We start from the raw sequence: 16,388 nt of genomic DNA on the forward strand, positions 1-16,388 counted from the left end.
ATCAATAATTGACTTCATAATTAATTGTCAAATGAAGTCTCTTAGTACATATTCTTTTTTTGGCTCAGTTTATAGTTGACTACAATTAACATTTAAAATGAATAAAGTAAAAAAAAAAGTAAATATTCACTTTCATTTTTAGAAATAGGAAATATCCCGCTCACCGTCCGGCGAGAACTGGTCCTTCTCGAAGACGGCGATGCTCAGAACGTCCCGTTGGAGGTCTTGCACGAAAAACTGGCAGTTGAAATTCCACTTGGGGTTGAGCCTGTGGCTAGCCGAACGGGACGTGTAGCACTGGGGCCCCATGCTCAACTCGCAGTACGGGTTGCCCTTGCCTGCCATGGTCAAGGATCAGCTCGGCCTTCCCGACGCAAACCCCCACTTAATTTTACCATCAGGCTTGCGGGCGCGGAGCTCCCGGCCTTCCGAGACGGTCGCCAGCAGCCTGCCGATGCCACTGCTCTTCAGCGAGCGAGCTGACCAAGAAGGCGGCGTTTAAAGACGGCCATGCCACGCCATAAGACGGCCAAAAAAAGACGTACCTTGGTAGGCCTTTTCGCGTTTCTTCTTCTCCGTCTCGATGAAAAGCTCCGAGGCCGCTTTGATTTTCTGCACCCACGCCGCCCTGACCAAAACACGCCGCGTCAGTAAATCATTTCAATTAAAGGAAATATCTGAAAATGTTGTCATTCAAAAAAAATAGTAAAACGGTGAGTATTTGATTTTAAAAAAATGTCTAAAAAGAAAAAGCACGTTGCGCTAACCTTTCATTCAAGGTGTCCGTCCTGAGCGAGTAAACGCGGTCTACATGCGAGACCAGGAAGAGCGGCTCCTCGCTGGACGGGTCCGGTGGCATTTTCACCAGAACCTCGTTGAGGAACAGCGGCTTTTGTTGTTGACCAAAACACAAGCCCAATGACGCAGAGTGTCGCGCCAGCCGGACGAAACCCGCCTATGCCCTCTCTCACCGTCTTGTACGTCTTGAACTGAACGGCGCTCTTGGCGCCAAACAGCTTGTCGGAGGAGGCCCAAGATTTGGCGCTCTGCGTCAGGAGCAAGAAGTCGTTGAAAAGGAAGGCCCACAATTCCCGGCTACTCTTGCTTTTGTGCAGACGCCCGCTGTGGAGCAGCTGCCGCGGCCCCAGGCAGTTGGTCGGCGAGTTGAACACCAAGTGCTGCCCGTGACAAAGAGAAAACGTGATGGGCGGAAACTGGGGAGGCCGCCACCGCTCACCTCCAGGGCGCCGTCGCACTGCACGCGGCTCTGGATCCACTCCATACGATCAGAGTTGTCCTTCTCCCTGACGCCTTCGTTGACCCCCGAGCAGAGCTCCTCGGCCCGGTCCAGGGCCTCCCTCAGGGGCGGGCGGTCCGCGTGGGGCTCGGGCGTGTTCTCCAGGATCTAGAGGGTGAGCGGACCGTGTCGGAAAAAGTGCCGGGGGCTGTGTAAGCTGCCCAGTTTATATTACGTTTTTGATGAGCAGGGGGTAGCGTGTGATCCTCTGCATGGGCTTGAGGAGGAAACTGGACAGAGGCATTCCTCGGCAGCGGTGGTCGCCGGCGATCTTCTGCTCCGCGGGACGGACCGAAAGACGGGTGAGCTCCGACGGCCGGGGACGTACGATCTGTTCGAACCGGGATCGAATGCAGGTATCGGTCCCTTCCTTACCTTGAGAAAGTCCTTGAAGTCGGGCTGATCGTCTGTTTTGCTCTGCAGCAACGCGGCTCCGTTGAGCTGGCACGAGCAGAAGCGCACGTAGGGCCGCAGGCGAGGCAGCTCCGACGCCAGGAGGTCGCCGATCAGCGGGACCGGCATGTCGTCGCCGCCGCCCGTCTTCTTGCGCCAGCGCAGGGCCCTGAGAGCCAGCCCGTAGATGACTGAAGGAAGGGGGCCGAAGGACACGCGGCGACGCCCTCACTTGAGAAATTTGGCGTTACAGGCGATGATCTCCCTCCAGTTGGCGAAGATGACGGCCATCTCCGCTTCGGTTAGTCGTCCCGATTCCGACATGGGCTTGTAGAACACCTTGAAACCATAGGAAAATAAATTAGAAAGAAAAAAGAGGGAATTTATCAGTAAATAACTTGCATTATTTCCTCCTGAAACTATATTTAACAAATGACTCCTAATTAAAGTTGGGTTCTTTTTTTTTTTTTTTTTTTAGAGTCACCCCTTTTCAAGTTTGATATCTCCCAGACAAATGATAGTATGATGGACCTCCAGCACCAGCTCCAGATCATCCACGTAGCTCTCTTCGGTGCGGATCAGCTCGTGGATGTAGCCCTGCCGCTTCCTCTCCTGCGGGCTCATGGTCTCCAGGGTCACCAGGTCTGCGCACCCTTCCCTCCGTACAAGCGTCCATCCGAAACATCACAAGCAAAACGCAGCCGTCAGCGCTTAAAAGGTGGGCTCCAACCTTCTTTTATTTTCCTCTTTTCAAATTTTCATTCCAACCAGTGAGCGATAGATTTTCTTAGTATTTCTTACTCTAATTCAGACTGAATCTTTTTTATTTTTAAAATGTTTATTCAAAATGCCTACATTTTCTTCTACTCATTTTGTAGTATCTTTAATTTGAATAGTTAATAGAAATTAATTTGGGCAAGGGATGGACGTGAAAGTTAGTGGACAAAAATATGCGGGTGGGCGCTTAAGAAGGCAAGTTGTCTTGAAAAGAAAAAAAAGTAGGTAGGGGGCTTCTTAAATTCCCACAGGGGGCCAAAATTCCACAAAGGTGAGGAATAAGGGAAGGAAAAGAATAAGTCGGAGTTAAAAAAAGATCATTTTTTTTGTCCTGGAGAGGAAAGAGATGAAGCGGGATGAGGGGTCAGGTGAGTGAGTCAGGCGAGGCACAAAGCAGACAGCTGATTAGGAATAAAGCGGCCATGCGATGGGGCAAAGGCTTCATTAAAAGACCCCCACCCGCCACCCTCCAAAACATTCCTTTGGACTCACATCGCTGGCTGGGGTCGCACTCGGTGGTCATCTGGACGTAGTTGGCGGGCAGCAGGCCGGCGGCGCCGTCGGCCTCGCCTCTCCACCAGTCGGGGTCGCTTTTGTCCAAGACGGTGATGAGACGCCCTTTGGAGAAGCTCAGCTCGTCGGGGTTGGCCGCCGTGTAGTCGTACATGGCGATCACTTGGCACACTATATAGGGGGGAGAGGGAAATTTAGAAGAATATTTCTCATTGAAAAATGCTTGGATTGAAATAACAATTACAAAAATAGTTTTTCCATATTCAAATGGTAAACAGGTAAATATTTCTTTTCTTGTTTGTTTTAAATATTTCACATTTGCCTTGTTTACGTTAAGCAGAAAAATGCCAAATTGAGCCGTCTGCCCGCAGGTGAACTCTGACCTGGCGAAGGCGACGCCGACGACACGGAACCCAGCGGCTTGACGTGCGAAGACGGGAACCAGCCCCTCTCGCGCTTTCTGCCCCGAGCCTTTGGAGAAGGCCAAAGTGCGACACACGCGTCAGGCCACGTAGACGGAGCCCGGGGCCTTTCCAGAACGGCCGCACCGACCCGCAGTTCGCCGAGCCACCAACCCGACGAGTCCTTGGCCAGAACCACCACCAGCTGGCCGGGAGTCAGAGGCAGCCGGCCCGCTCCGGCGGCGCACGTGGCCACCGCTTGGACGATCTCTGCCTCACCCACCAACGGTCGGATCAGTTTGGATCGGGGTGAGCGCTGGCGGGCCGGCGGCTTTTCTCACCAGGCTTCTTCTTCTTGGACTCCTACGGTAGAAATGCAAATGTTTAGCTTTGCCAAACAAAGCGAAAGTCCACCTAACAAAGAATATCATTGCAGGTAAACGAGGTGACCTCGCGCCGGACGGGGCGCACGTAGTTGGAAGGGAAAAGGCCGATCCGGTCGCCGATGCACCCCCGCCACCATTGGCCCTCTCGCTCGGTCACCAGCACCGCGTCGCCCTCCTGGAAGGTGAGGTCGCCCGCTTCCGGGCTCTCGTAGGTGTACAGCGCCACGTACTCTGTTTTGGGTCATAACAAAAACAACACCGGCAGGCGTGGCCATAAGTCAGGCCGGCCGATTCCAGCCTTTGTTTTTTTTTTTTACCTTCCGCTCCGACGCCGTCGCCTCCATCCAGCGCCTCCGTTCTTGAAAGACGGCGACGTTAGCGTGAGCCGGCGGAAAGGACGGACTCGCTCACCCACCCACTCACTCGCGCGTACTCATCACTAAACGGGGCCAGACTTTCGGAGTTGCCGCTGTCCTGTGTCAAAATGGGAGAACGTGGACTTTACATTTGAATATGTGGAAATATTCTTTTTCTATTAAAAAAAAAGATTATTATAAAATAATTTACCTGGGATGTGTCCAACGGTTCACCATCGCCCGATCTTTCTTCATCAGAGAGTCTGAAAGGCAGAAGACGCCATTCCAAAGTGATCTGCCGCATCCCAGCATCTATCTTACCGCACGACGTGGAGCGGCGGCGGCGACGGGCAGAAAGCGGGCTCTGACATCTGCAGAGAGCCCTCCCTCCACCTCTGGGCGTAGCTCTGAGGGAACCATCCTCGCTCTCCACGGTAAGACCCGCGCAACCAGCCCGGCTCGCCCGGCGTCTGCTCGTCCACCTGCAAAGAAGGGGGTGGCAGTCAGTCGATTGGTCGCGGGGACCCGAAAGGGGCGGCTCCGACCTCAATGAGGCAATCGGCGTCGATGGTCAGCTCGTCCTTGTTGCGCGCCGTGAAGGAGTATAGTGCTTGGTAAATGCTGGCCCGCTCCTCCTTTTTCTCCACCTCACGCTCCTCTTTCTCCTTCTGCTCCCTTTTCCTCTCCTCTTCGGCTGCCTTCATCTCCTCCAATTTTGCACGCCTGCACGACAGGAAAAAGTTGATCAAAGTGTCTCCTGAACAAAAACTTTACCCACAGCGGTCCTCAGCGGTTAAAGAAAAACAGTATTAAAAATAGTCAATATTTTCTGATTCCCGACTTTGCATCATTTTTGCTTCCCATGCAGAGTAAAAAAGACGAAGTGAGCTACCTGGCCTCCTCTTGCTCCTCCTCCTCTCGCAACTTTTGCCGCCTCTCCCGTTCCTCTTCTTCCTCGACTCTCTTCCTCCTCTGCCGCTCCTCCTCTTCCTCGATTCTCTTTCTCCTCCGCCGCTCCTCCTCCTCATCCTCCCGCTCCTTCCTACGCCTCTCTTCTTCCCGGACTCTCTTCTTCCTCTGCCGCTCCTCCTCGGCCTCGGCCTCCTCCTTGCGTCTCTTCAACTCGCGTTGCTTCTCCCCCTTGACGCGCCGCAGGTCATCCAGGACGGACTGCTGCTTGACCTGCTTCTCCCTCAGCTCCTGACGGGGGTCACCAAAACGTACCGGGGTGGGGCTTAGCGGCGGCCGCGTACTCTGGTCGCCGGTGCAAAATGCCCACTCGCATTTTATGTTTTTATTCTACAGGCACGCGAACAAGGAGCGAACAAAAAGAGAACCTTGAGGAGGAGAAAGAGTTGGCTGAGACAGGCCAGCAGGGATAAAAGCGCACGCAGGAGACAATCGTCCATGTCCACCGGCTGGCGGGACGGAGGGACGGAAGGAGGGAAGGAGGTTAACGTGGAGGCGAGCAGGTGAGTTGGAAAAAGGTCAGCGGGGTTAAAAAGAAGAGAAAGGAGGAGTTAAAAAGGAGACGAAAGAAGGCGTCTTGTATGAGTTACAAGTGATGGCAAATGATTAAATAAATGAGAAAGAAGTGAGCCTCAATTGGTTGGAAAAAGAGTAGGAAGCCACATGATATCGGCAGAAAAAGCCCCAAAGTCAACAGAAAGTGACGCGTCACCTCCAGTTCTTTGCGGTATTCTTCAGTCTGTGTCAGCTTCTCCTGGCTTTCCTTCTGCAGGACATCCAGCTGCTCCTCCAGCTTGCGGCAGGAGACCCTTTTGTCGCTCACCGCCGAGCTCAGCGAGGCCAACGTCGCCGCTGGAACGAAGGCCAAGGTTACTTTTGCCACCGCTCCGGCGTTAATGTCATCGACGCAGCCTACGTGAGATTTTCTCCATTTTCATATCATGCAGTTTCTCCGTCAGCTTCCGTTGCTCCGGGAGCAGCAGCGCCAGCTTTCCCCGCCACTCCTTTGATGCACACCCAAATGAGAGGTGGCTCGCTTCGGGAAGCCGGCGCCAACGCTCCCACCTCCAACTGACGGCGCAGCGCGTCGATCTCGGCGGCGCGCGTGTCCTCCTTCCGCCGGAGGAGCTCGGCCTCGGCCCTCCGCAGCCGCCTCTGGGTCTGGGCCTCGCGGAGGCGCTCCGAGATGCGCTCGCGCCGCTGGCCCTGCCCGACGTAGGCGGCGTCACTCACATCCCGCCTGGACGCCGGCGCCCGCTTCTTACCGCCGCCTCCAGCTCGGATTCCAGAGTCTTCTTCTTGGCCCGCAGAAGAGCCACTTCCCGACGCTCGGCCTCACGACTCCCGCTCAGCTGGTGCTCCAGTTCCCGCTTGGCGGCCTGAAAAAAAAGGTCTCAAAATGGTCTCTCCCAAACAAATTCACCCTAAATATTTGTCCACTTTTAATATGTTTAGTGGAGGATGAGATTGGGAAGAGGCGCTCTCTCCCTCACCTCGATCCTCTCGTTCTCCTTGCGCTGGAGCTCCCGGCAGCGTTCTTCCTCCAGCTTTCGGCGTTCGTCCTCCAGCCTGTGGCGTCGGCGGGCTTGGAGCTCCTCCCTCTGGCGGCGCTCCCCGTCCTCCCGCTCTCGTTCCTTTCGCCGCTGCTCCTCCAGGGCTTGCCTCCGCTTCTCAAGTTCGGCGCTACCCCGCGCAAAGTTCTCCTTCAGTTTGTCTTCGAAGGAGGCTGGTGAGAAGAATGATGTGAAAATTGCAAATGAGCTATGGCGAGGGGACCTTCATAATACCGCTGCTCTTGTTTTTCAGGACGGATTCCGTCTCCAGCGCGTCCAACCAAGAGGAGCTCCCGTGATGTGCTACCCCGTTGATGAGTTGGTTGCACTTGCCGCCGCCTCTGCAAAGAAAACTCTGGTCTCAAAAGAAACTAAAATGTCCTCCTCCTAGGCTTTCCAGACCTCATCTGGGGCGGCACCAGGTCTCGGGGCAAGCTGAGCGGGAGCGGGCGCCCCGTCTGGGCCGTGTCCACCAGGTGCATGGCCAGTATGAACTCGTCGGCCCGCAGCCGGCCGTCCCCGTCCACGTCGGCCAAGTTCCTTCGCCACAGAGTCGGAAAGACAAGCCAGTTTGCAGAAGGTCAGTGAATTGGAAGTTCTGTCATTTAAGCGGATGAATGACGCACTCACCAGATTGTAGCTAACTGAGTCTGCGTCAGGTTGGATGCAATCAGTGCATTTCTTACTTGAGCACCTGTAAAAAAATATTTTCAGTCAGTCAGACAAAAATGGTAATTCGGCTTTGGGTGTTTAGCCTCACCCGACAAATAGCCGCTCATGAGCTTGTCCAGTGAGTTGAACTGCTGCCTGTACTTGAGCCTGGACGCTTGGGGCACGGCCCAGTCGCCGGCACCCCCCGCTGCCGCCATTTTGGGAGAATTGCTTGCCAGGGAAGCGGCGGACGATGAACTGGAGCTAAAAAAGTAACAATAATAATAATACATTTACAGCAATAAAAGCTTGACGTAGAAAAAAACGGCTTTAAACTAGCGTAAAAAATATATGTATATAAAATATAATTTTCCCCCACATTCCTAGCACTAGATCTGTGTTGAACCATGAATACAAAAAAGTGAAATCTGATACAATCTGTTTCCTTCCCAAGAGTAGTATTACATAGTATTATTATTGTCACAAAAACTTGACCTCAGTTCTTCCCCTTTCTAAAGGATTTAAGTGAACAAAGTGCCGTCCACAAATCGGACTACAATTCTAAATGTCCCCAACTTAGGAATTTGAAGGAACTGCCAACTTCCTGATGTGTCATCTGATTCGGGGAGGAAAATACTTCCTGTTCCGCTCTCTTATCACTGGATCGGCTAACCATGTTTTTTTTTTGGCAGGCTCACCTGCTGGAGCCGAGGTCCACCAGGGAATCGACCCCAAATACGCTGGCGGCGCTGCCTCCGGGTGGGGAAAACGTCAGCGGTGAGGAAAAGCCAGACGGAGGTAGGCCTGTGCAAAAAACACACACAACAGTAACAGAGATAGAAAATAATATATCATGAATAAAACTCTAGCTCTAATGCCACTTCCAAATTTGTTTGGTCGATGTCACCTGCGGCGACGGGGAGGCGGGGCCGGTAGTTGGGAAAGTAGGCCTTTCCCGGCGGGGCGGCGTTAGCGGCGGCGTTAGCGGGGATGGGGGTTAGGATGGATGTGGACATGGATGCCGTGAACAAATTTGGCAGAGAGCCCGCCCCTGCAAATTGGACCCTTAGTTACAAGATGTTTTGTTAGTTGAAGGTATACAACCTCTATTCAAAATACATGTAAATACCTATGCTGGATCAGAGCAAAAAAGTACATTCGTTTCTATTTTACCGAATGGCGCGGACGAAGGTCCGGTGTCGGGGTGGGGGGCCTGCGGAGCGCCCATGGGCAGCGAGGCGGGTAAGCTCCGTCCTTGCAGCGTCATCTTAATCAACGTCATGGCCGCGGAGAATTCCCGCCGGTCCATTTTGCCGTCTCCGCCCGCGTCGGCCAGGTTCCTTGGGCGAGAGACGGGCGTAGGGGCGGCCTTTTTGCCTTGTGGCGTTGGGACGGCGAGCATTGACTCACCAGATCTGGGCCAGGACGGGCGGCGGCAGGCCCGACCTCAGGAAGAACCCCCGGGCTCGCTCGCCTGCCGACGGGAGGGAGGGAGGGAGGGTCAGCCGGCCTCCCGCCACTGCCGACGGAGCCACGGTAAAAGACTTACCGGAGACGTGGCCCGAGACGGGGGCCAGGCCGTCAAAGTGGCGGTCGTGCTTGGCCCGCTCCTCGGCGTCGACGCACCACCGGTCACTTCGCTCCTCTTTCAAAGGCAGAAAATGGGACGCAAATTCCCATCAGGCGGCCCGCTTTTGGGTGTCGGCGGTCATTAAAGTGGCGGTGACGGATGCCATCGCGCCGCTTGGCCAGTAATATTCGGCGCAGCCCCGCGGGGACGGGAAGTGGGACGCCACAAAGCCGCAAAGTTCCACTAAATACATTTATAATATATCATATTTGCTCTCGTGAAATGTTGTTTGGAGAACAGAGGGAGTGTAAAAGTCAAGAAAATGACAGTCAAGGGAGCTCAAATGCGGCTTTTATTTTAAAGGCTTCTTAAAAATTAGGGGGGGGAAAAATGTGAGAAAGAATGTGCCCTCCTTTCTCCATTTCCTCCGATAGCCCCGTCCACAAAATCAGTTTACTGCCAAAAATATTCCTTGGGGACATTCCTATTTAGAATATATTCAAAGCCATTTTTTTCATGTACGCCCTCAAAACTAGGTTGGCCCAAGTTGACTTTATCTCAACGTAGTGCCGGGATTTGGACGGGCGATTTTGTACTTTCTTACCGTTCATGGCTGCAGGTGGAGGTGTCCACAGTCTGCTTTGGCGCACGCTGGCCTAGCTACAAGACATCTGCAACGACAGAGAAGGCCACCTGATGAAGTGAGTAGACGCACGGCTTAGCCATGTAAAAAAAAAAAAAAACTATTCAAAAATAATGCTAATACTATTTTTTTCCTCTGTTTTCATGCAGATAAAATGTCCAGTGAGAGAAAACATTAAATCAAGTGACCATGGATTGCCGAATGTCCGATATTTCGTGAGCAATAAGAGTCACTGAAGGAAGGATTGGAAAGTTGGAAGTCAAGGTATGTTTGTCCTTGCTTCTTTTTGCGCAAACAAAGCATGGGTCGGTATCCACCCCGCTCCACAAACAATTTTTACACCCGAGGGTGCCTTGTCGTCAGCGGTGTCAAATACCCGCACACTCACACTTTTGGTTTCAACCAGGAAATCTTACCCTACTTTTGTACTTCTCATTTTTTTTACTAACAAAATAAAAGTTCAAAATACCAGGAAATTCTGTCCTCTTTTTTTTTTACATTTGATTTGTATTAACTTCTTTTTTTTTTAAATAAGTCTGAAGTCTGAAAACTAACATTCTCTCTCCCGCCCGCCGACGAGTTTACGGCAAGCGGACGTCCGACCCATTGGGGATCGGCGGCCCGACTCCTGGCATGGACGGCGGGTCAAAGACGCAAGCGTGGCGGCGACCCTGACCACCTGCGCCTTTCAATGCGCCAGTGTGTCCAGTGAGACCTGCCTCGCGCATAAGGCCGGCAAAGAAAGAAGCCTGTGTTTGTGCCCTAACGTGAGCTCATTCATTCATTCACCTTCCCTTCCTTTCCCTTCTTTTCTCTTTGCCCCATCGTGCCGCCGTTGGAGGAAGTAGACGTTGAGGATCATCTGGCGGTGAATAGGACATCTTTGCTTGCATGGCATGGCTTCCTCTCGAGGTAAATGCTACACAACTACAATGGGACGACTGTTTCTTTTTAGGAAGGGAAAAAAAAACATTCGCTACGGGGGAGTGGTTAGAATTCTGGGTTCAATTCCAGGTGGGTCTGCATTTTTTTTTCCCAGGCTTGCGTAGGTTTTCCGTGAGTAATTCTGTTCCCTCCCACATCCCCAGAATATGGTTGTCTGTTTCATTGTACCCTGCGATTGGCTGGCCGACACATTCAGGGTGGGATAGGCTCAAGCACCCCCGCAAGCCTTGTAAGGATAATGGAAAATGAATGATTGACTGCTGCAAATCTAAATGATCAGATCAATGTTACTAACTCTCTGGCTTCCACGAACAGCCATCGTTACATTAATAATGCACAATTTGCCAACTACCACAACACATACTACTGTGTAGCGTATACAAATACTGTGCAGGGCTGGGAAAAAAAATATTTCATAAAATTCAGAATCCCTGCACGAAAGCCTTACGAAATTTGACAGCACTCCTAAAATGACATACATCCGCACCGGTCAAATGGGATTGGACGTCCACAGACGTCCATGGCAGTGTCAATTCCAGCCATCCCAGTTGAAACGTATTTATGACATTGTATGGCTTCTTGTAGTTTAAATATAGTATGTAATACGGTTTTTGAAGGCTGCCTAAATTGATGTCATTTTTTTAATTTCCCAACCCTGGCAGATGGAAGAAAAGGCACGCTCATCCATCTTTGTTGACTCTGACAATAAAGCCAGACTACAAAACAAAACAGTATTTTTTAAATAGAAAAGTGACAGGCTTCAGGCGTCTTTTTAAAAAAAAAGAAAAAGAGTGTTAATATCTGTCTAGGCGTGATCACGCTAACCAAGCTGTCATCGTTGCTGGCGATTCAATTAATAGCAAAGCGCGCAATTATCCGCGGATAGCGTCTTATTTACCTGTTGCGAAGAAACGGCCGCTTGACAAGACGTCCAATTTGCTACAGTAGAAGGAGGAGCGGGAGGAGGAGGCGGAGGAGGAAGGAAAGCAAAGGAAATTAAGGAAGGAGGGCGGGACCCACCGAGTTTGTGTAGCAGGAGGGGCGGGGCGGCAGGAAGTCATTTACAAATCAGCTTCCGGCTGAGACTTTCAAACCCAACGCGGAACTGGCGCTCTTATCGCTACTGGGGACGGTCGCTGGCACTTGTCGGCCATTTTGAGTCAGTGGCGTTCGCGAGAAATGCTTTTGAATGACTTGGAAATATTTTAGTTAGAATTCAATGTTCAAACGGAAAGAAGAATTGAAAGAATTTACGTATATAAACTATAGAACTTTTTAAATTAACTACATTTAAAAATGTAAATGATTTATAAAAATTAGGTGACAATAGCAAGTAAAGAATTCATAATTACAAATTGAATGCTTTTATTGTAATTATATTATTAGTCTAATGCTTTATATTCTCTGAACAGATTGGACATTTATCCCCATCAATGGAAGGAAAGAAGACTCGCAGGTGAGAAGCCGCCACAGTTTATTTCAAAACGTAGACATGGAAATAACTCTTATGTTCTCGTATGGTTGTTTTTCTGCAAGCATCCATCAGAAGGCTTTGAAGAGCTGGTTGGGCAGGTAACCCAGTTGGAGAAACGACGTCTGGGCCTCTCGCTCCAGGTTGGACAGCTCTTGCACCGTCGGGGCCAGCACGTCCACGTGGCCCTTGTAGTTGCCACCTGACCACAAAGACCAATCTCAACCGGGTATACTTTTTTTCCTTAGGTTTCGACTGAGGCGCCAAAAAGTTTACCTCCCAAAGTCTTGCGCTGCCCGTAAGTCACCTTCCCGTCAAAGTCGTCCAGGGGGACCTTGATGTCGGGCTCGCACTGGGTGATGGTGCACTTGAGGTGTTCCTCGATTTCCGACAGGAGCTGGCATGACCAAAAACAGAGAGGTGAGTCGAGCATCCGCCGAGCGCCGTTTCCACCGCCATCGCTCACCTCTTTCTCGTTGTACCAGATGGTGCAGCCGCCCTCCTGCTTGAGTCGGGTGTTGTAGCAGCCTCTGCCCCGGTTGGCGCAGACGTGGTACCACACCTGCAAGAGTCCCACCCCCAAGTGAGTACCCGAGAAGTATTTGGGCAAACGGAGAAACAGAAAAACAGACCTTCTCTTTCTCCATGGCCACCAGAGAGATGGCCAAGCCCATCCTGCGGGGTTAAACGAACGTTAGCTTAGAGGCTAGCAGCACGCCGCCGGCTTTTGGAGCTCACCTCTCCGCTCGACCCACTCTGCCGATTCGATGCACGTAGTTCTGCTTCTCGTCCGGCAGAGTCACGTTAATCACTGATGAAAAAAGCATATATTTATATAAATAAAAAAATGTCAAATGTTTGCATTTTGATCCTGATAAGTGTATTTTACCATAGGGAACGCCGCGGATGTCAATCCCTCTGGCGGCCACGTCGGTGCAGATCAGAAGCCGGACTTCCTTCCTCTGCCGACAAAAGGTGAGTCCCAATTTCAGTAGGTCATTTAAAAATACGAAGAGAGAAAATAAAAAAGTTTTTCTTCCACCTTGAAACGGTCCAAGTTGCTCTTCCTCTCTTGGGGCTTGCGATCGCCATGGAGACAGACGCAGGAGAACTGGTGGTTTTTACTGTCGGGGCCTTCGGGAAAACAAAACATTTAGTGTCCTCCTATTGGCGGTGAAAATAAAGTTCCCGTTGAAAGTACTGACCTCCTCCCTGTCGGACAAAGTAGAGCTCCATGTTGTCACAGTCGATTTTGGTGCGGCAGAAGACGATGGCCTGGTCCATTTTGTGCTCTTTGATGGCCCTGACGGCGTACTCGCCTTTCAGCACCTTTATGGCCTCCGACCACATTTCTGCCGAGTGGCCGCCCGCCCTCACGTCGTCCTTGGCGTGGACCTCGTCCGTCTGAAGCGCAACGACGGGCCGGTCAGACGATTGGGGGGGGGTGGACGCCAGGTCGGTGGGCTGACCTTAATGTGGTTCTTGCCCAGGCGCTCCCAGAGGCGGTCGGCCTTGGGGTCCACCGGCACCACCACGTGGTGCACCGTCTCGGGCACCGAGTCCTCGCCCTTCAGGTCCACCCAGGTGGGGAAGTGCATGATGCGCTCTGACAATTTTTTCACGTCGAACGAGTGCAGCGTCGCAGAGCACACGATCACCTAAAAAATTCATTTGCAACTGTCTTTTGAAATTCAGCTACAACTACTGTAAACGTGCTTTCCCGTTTTAATCGTCTCTAAAAAAAAAGACTGGAATTATTGGTCTTAGCTCTTAAAAATACCTGCAGGCGTTTTCCATCAGATGTGACTTGCGGGATCTGACCGTGAATTCTGTTGATGAAGTCCGTGTAGCCGGCCGACAGAAGGCCGTCCTGGACACCGGGGAAAAAAAAAAAACAATTACGGGACGCCGCCATGACAAGTTTACCGTTCTACTTTGACTCTAACGCTTACGCATTCGTCTAGGACCAGAAAGCGGACTTGGGACAGGCTCAGCTTCCCCGTGGAGATCAGGTCATCCAAACGACCGGGCGTCCCCACCACAATGTCCACCTGAGGGGAGACCACACGGTGGAAAAGACGGCCGGCATAGGTGAGTTCACTCGGGGTAACGTACGCCTTGCTCCAGGGCAGCCATTTGCTCCTTGGCGGCCACACCGCCGATCACCAGCAGTTCCCTGCGAGCCAAATAAAAAAAGACATATGCTATACTATTCAAATATATATTTTTGCAATCTCATGCCAAAATAAAAAGGACTTTTATAGGATATTCCCTATTCTGTACTGTATTTGCATTGTACCTGAGCTTAGGGTCCACCACGTATTTCTTGCACTGCGAAACGTTGTTGAGGGTCTGCTCGGCCAACTCCTTGGACGGCTCGATGATCAGCGCTTTGGGAGAGTTGGCCGAGCTTTTGGCCTGACTCACTTTGGCGCCGCCTTAAAAATAAAAAAAGAAAGTTTTTCCTCCAACTCTTTACTGGTGTCAGGGACAATTAAAAGCCACCGACCGGTCTGCGAAGACTTGACCGTGTGAGCGTCCGGCGCCTTATTCAAGGCGGAAAAGCCGCTCTTGGGCGGGTGCTTAAAGTCCTCGCCGCCAAAGTTGAACTTGAGTTCCGCGTTCTGTCGGGAAACACATGGTCACCAATTGGACGTTGATGTACTTTGTGATTACAAACGCTACCTTGAGAACGCAGGAAGCAAAAAAGGGCTGATTTTGGATGTTGGGAGGGATCTCGAACGCCACATCCAAATCGTTGCCTGGTTCATTCCAATAAAACAGGCCATTAATTCCATACCTGAAAAATAAGCGCCACTGATCATAATCCTACCATTTTTGGAGAATGAAATTTGGCCTTTGTCCAGGTCGAGGTAGCATCCGATGGTGTCGTGCATGGTGAACTCCTGTAAAAAGAGGAAAAAAATGGTTTATGTCTTACCCAATGATTTTTTTAAGGCAATGCAAGTTTGCTTTTGTCTTAAAGTTGTATATTGACCTCGCCATAGCTGTCAAACTGCTTGTTGTTGGATTTCTTGCCAGTTCCTCCGTAACCAAAGCCGTACTTGTCGGTTCCTAGAAAAGAAAAGCAGTCATCAAATACATGTTTCTTTTTTAATGGTAAAAAAGGTAGGCACCTACCCAAGTCCAGAGCTGCCTGGCTGGTGGACCATCCAATGCGACACAACCCCTGGTCGTGGCAGGAGACCTCGTAGTAGTACTTGCCTGTTTTCAACATAACATACATAGTTGAACTCAGATCTATCCTTTAGTACATGACATGCATCAATTTCATGTTTTCAGCTAAATTGTAAGTGAAATAATGTTTCTGTAGTACACAATTACAACTATTTTCTGTCCCCTTTTGAGCTCTGAGGTTGTCACCTTTAAAAACGGCCTTTGTGGAGCGTGACCCGTGCCATTCCTTGAACTCTCGGCTCTGGCAACACAAACCGTCGGGGCCGATAGCTGGGAAAAAAACAATAACAAAGTCATCATATTTGTACTAATTCACTTTTTATTTTGATTTCTTTTACCAAAGGCGGGGCTCCGATCGTAAGGGTTCATCTGCCAATTGTTGAGGACTGCCAAAGAAGATGCAAGGTAAGCATAAAAAACTACTTTTTTTAAGCCATTGAAGCAGACATGCTCACCAGTGCCCCCTGCTTTAATGTTGGCTCTGCCTTTCTTGCCTTGCTGCTGATCGGTCAGCGTTTCGTGTACAATTTGAATTACAGGAATGCTAAAAGCCTGACAATAACAATACGTTCTATTTCATCCTGAAATTGTCTTTCAATGTTGTCGTTTGTTCGATACTCACCCCCGTTTTACCGCTACCCGTTTCTGCTGCCTTCAAGAAAAATGGGAAAAAATAGTATTCCATCTAATCAACACTGCCAGATATTGACAAACTCACCATGAGAACATCTCCACCACCGAGGATCAGCGGAATGGATTCCGCTTGGATGTCAGTAGGAAGGCTAGTGTTAAAAAGGCATAATATACAAGTTAAACGTATTAACCTGACATCCAAGGCTACGTAGATACGAGCAAGTGACTTACAGCCAGTCCATTTCTTCCACAGCTTGCGCAATTTCGGCCATGACGCCCATTTCTGCGGAAAATAATGTTGATTTACAATTTAATTAACTTGGTAAAAGATGTCACGTTAATTTCGTGGCGATGTTTGACGAAAATCTCACCAGAAAAGGCTGCCATTATTGCGTTCGACGGAAGTGGGCAAAGCAAAGTGGATACTCAGTGCAGCATTTAAAAGAGATTCGAAAAGAAACAAAACCGTTAAAGTTCCGTTTTAGTAAAAGCTACTTTATCGATAACATTTCATACAATAACGAGGGAAATATTAGGAAAAGGTTTTACCTAGTGACCGCTATACTGTATATTTTTCATTTAAATAATGAACTAAAAACCATTAAAGTACGCAAAAGTAGTTGTTAGAAAAT

The 16,388-nt window shown here is 50.4% G+C and overlaps 3 protein-coding genes across 3 annotated transcripts in view; 1 reads left to right on the top strand and 2 right to left on the bottom strand.

Moving 5' to 3' along the window:
- The window catches only part of LOC144210562 (uncharacterized), a 4,278-nt gene extending 4,172 nt beyond the window's left edge, over positions 1-106 (top strand). Inside the window, exon 10 of the mRNA XM_077737284.1 lies at positions 1-106. This exon is cut by the window's left edge and continues 252 nt beyond it. The gene's annotated coding sequence lies outside the window, so the exon portion shown is untranslated.
- LOC144193353 (intersectin-2-like) overlaps positions 1-11,501 on the bottom strand; it is an 11,821-nt gene extending 320 nt beyond the window's left edge. The window contains exons 1-38 of the mRNA XM_077712189.1: positions 11,353-11,501; positions 9,471-9,537; positions 8,846-8,941; positions 8,707-8,770; positions 8,470-8,636; positions 8,204-8,347; positions 7,995-8,100; positions 7,406-7,560; positions 7,276-7,339; positions 7,048-7,185; positions 6,880-6,986; positions 6,586-6,818; positions 6,358-6,471; positions 6,158-6,298; positions 6,009-6,096; positions 5,805-5,944; positions 5,461-5,541; positions 5,016-5,323; positions 4,669-4,846; positions 4,445-4,605; positions 4,335-4,386; positions 4,191-4,241; positions 4,085-4,125; positions 3,832-4,003; positions 3,723-3,744; positions 3,533-3,651; positions 3,364-3,451; positions 2,960-3,151; positions 2,222-2,343; positions 1,923-2,029; positions 1,673-1,859; positions 1,473-1,571; positions 1,238-1,405; positions 972-1,178; positions 768-889; positions 546-628; positions 396-479; positions 165-338 (exon numbers count right to left, since the gene is read on the bottom strand). Of these exons, the coding sequence (XP_077568315.1) occupies positions 165-338; positions 396-479; positions 546-628; positions 768-889; positions 972-1,178; positions 1,238-1,405; positions 1,473-1,571; positions 1,673-1,859; positions 1,923-2,029; positions 2,222-2,343; positions 2,960-3,151; positions 3,364-3,451; positions 3,533-3,651; positions 3,723-3,744; positions 3,832-4,003; positions 4,085-4,125; positions 4,191-4,241; positions 4,335-4,386; positions 4,445-4,605; positions 4,669-4,846; positions 5,016-5,323; positions 5,461-5,541; positions 5,805-5,944; positions 6,009-6,096; positions 6,158-6,298; positions 6,358-6,471; positions 6,586-6,818; positions 6,880-6,986; positions 7,048-7,185; positions 7,276-7,339; positions 7,406-7,560; positions 7,995-8,100; positions 8,204-8,347; positions 8,470-8,636; positions 8,707-8,770; positions 8,846-8,941; positions 9,471-9,477 (4,582 nt within the window). The 5' untranslated portion in view covers positions 9,478-9,537; positions 11,353-11,501. The remainder of the gene's footprint in view (positions 1-164; positions 339-395; positions 480-545; positions 629-767; positions 890-971; positions 1,179-1,237; positions 1,406-1,472; positions 1,572-1,672; positions 1,860-1,922; positions 2,030-2,221; positions 2,344-2,959; positions 3,152-3,363; positions 3,452-3,532; positions 3,652-3,722; positions 3,745-3,831; positions 4,004-4,084; positions 4,126-4,190; positions 4,242-4,334; positions 4,387-4,444; positions 4,606-4,668; positions 4,847-5,015; positions 5,324-5,460; positions 5,542-5,804; positions 5,945-6,008; positions 6,097-6,157; positions 6,299-6,357; positions 6,472-6,585; positions 6,819-6,879; positions 6,987-7,047; positions 7,186-7,275; positions 7,340-7,405; positions 7,561-7,994; positions 8,101-8,203; positions 8,348-8,469; positions 8,637-8,706; positions 8,771-8,845; positions 8,942-9,470; positions 9,538-11,352) is intronic.
- Positions 11,502-11,911: 410 nt separating this feature from the next.
- ddx1 (DEAD (Asp-Glu-Ala-Asp) box helicase 1) lies at positions 11,912-16,269 on the bottom strand. The gene is made up of 25 exons (XM_077737096.1): positions 16,128-16,269; positions 15,988-16,039; positions 15,842-15,905; positions 15,746-15,775; positions 15,579-15,675; positions 15,462-15,509; positions 15,310-15,393; positions 15,067-15,150; positions 14,924-15,000; positions 14,759-14,831; positions 14,611-14,687; positions 14,435-14,549; positions 14,225-14,363; positions 14,041-14,101; positions 13,878-13,976; positions 13,706-13,795; positions 13,395-13,583; positions 13,131-13,329; positions 12,968-13,059; positions 12,815-12,887; positions 12,664-12,736; positions 12,558-12,600; positions 12,392-12,487; positions 12,202-12,322; positions 11,912-12,127 (listed from the first exon to the last, which is right to left on the bottom strand). Exons 1-25 carry the CDS (start codon positions 16,141-16,143, stop codon positions 11,997-11,999), a joined length of 2,223 nt encoding a protein of 740 aa, XP_077593222.1. The 5' UTR covers positions 16,144-16,269; the 3' UTR covers positions 11,912-11,996.
- Between the last annotated feature and the right edge of the window lie 119 nt (positions 16,270-16,388).

This window comes from Stigmatopora nigra, chromosome 2, assembly GCF_051989575.1.
Source record: "Stigmatopora nigra isolate UIUO_SnigA chromosome 2, RoL_Snig_1.1, whole genome shotgun sequence".
NCBI lineage: Eukaryota > Metazoa > Chordata > Actinopteri > Syngnathiformes > Syngnathidae > Stigmatopora > Stigmatopora nigra.

What these genes read in the sequence shown, in the direction of transcription:
- ddx1 (XM_077737096.1), bottom strand. An exon ending in TGGCTGCCCTGGAGCAAGGC is followed by an intron (nt 13,977 to 14,040) that starts GTACGTTACCCC and finishes GTCTCCCCTCAG; the next exon opens with GTGGACATTGTGGTGGGGAC. An exon ending in TCTGGTACAACGAGAAAGAG is followed by an intron (nt 12,323 to 12,391) that starts GTGAGCGATGGC and finishes TGGTCATGCCAG; the next exon opens with CTCCTGTCGGAAATCGAGGA.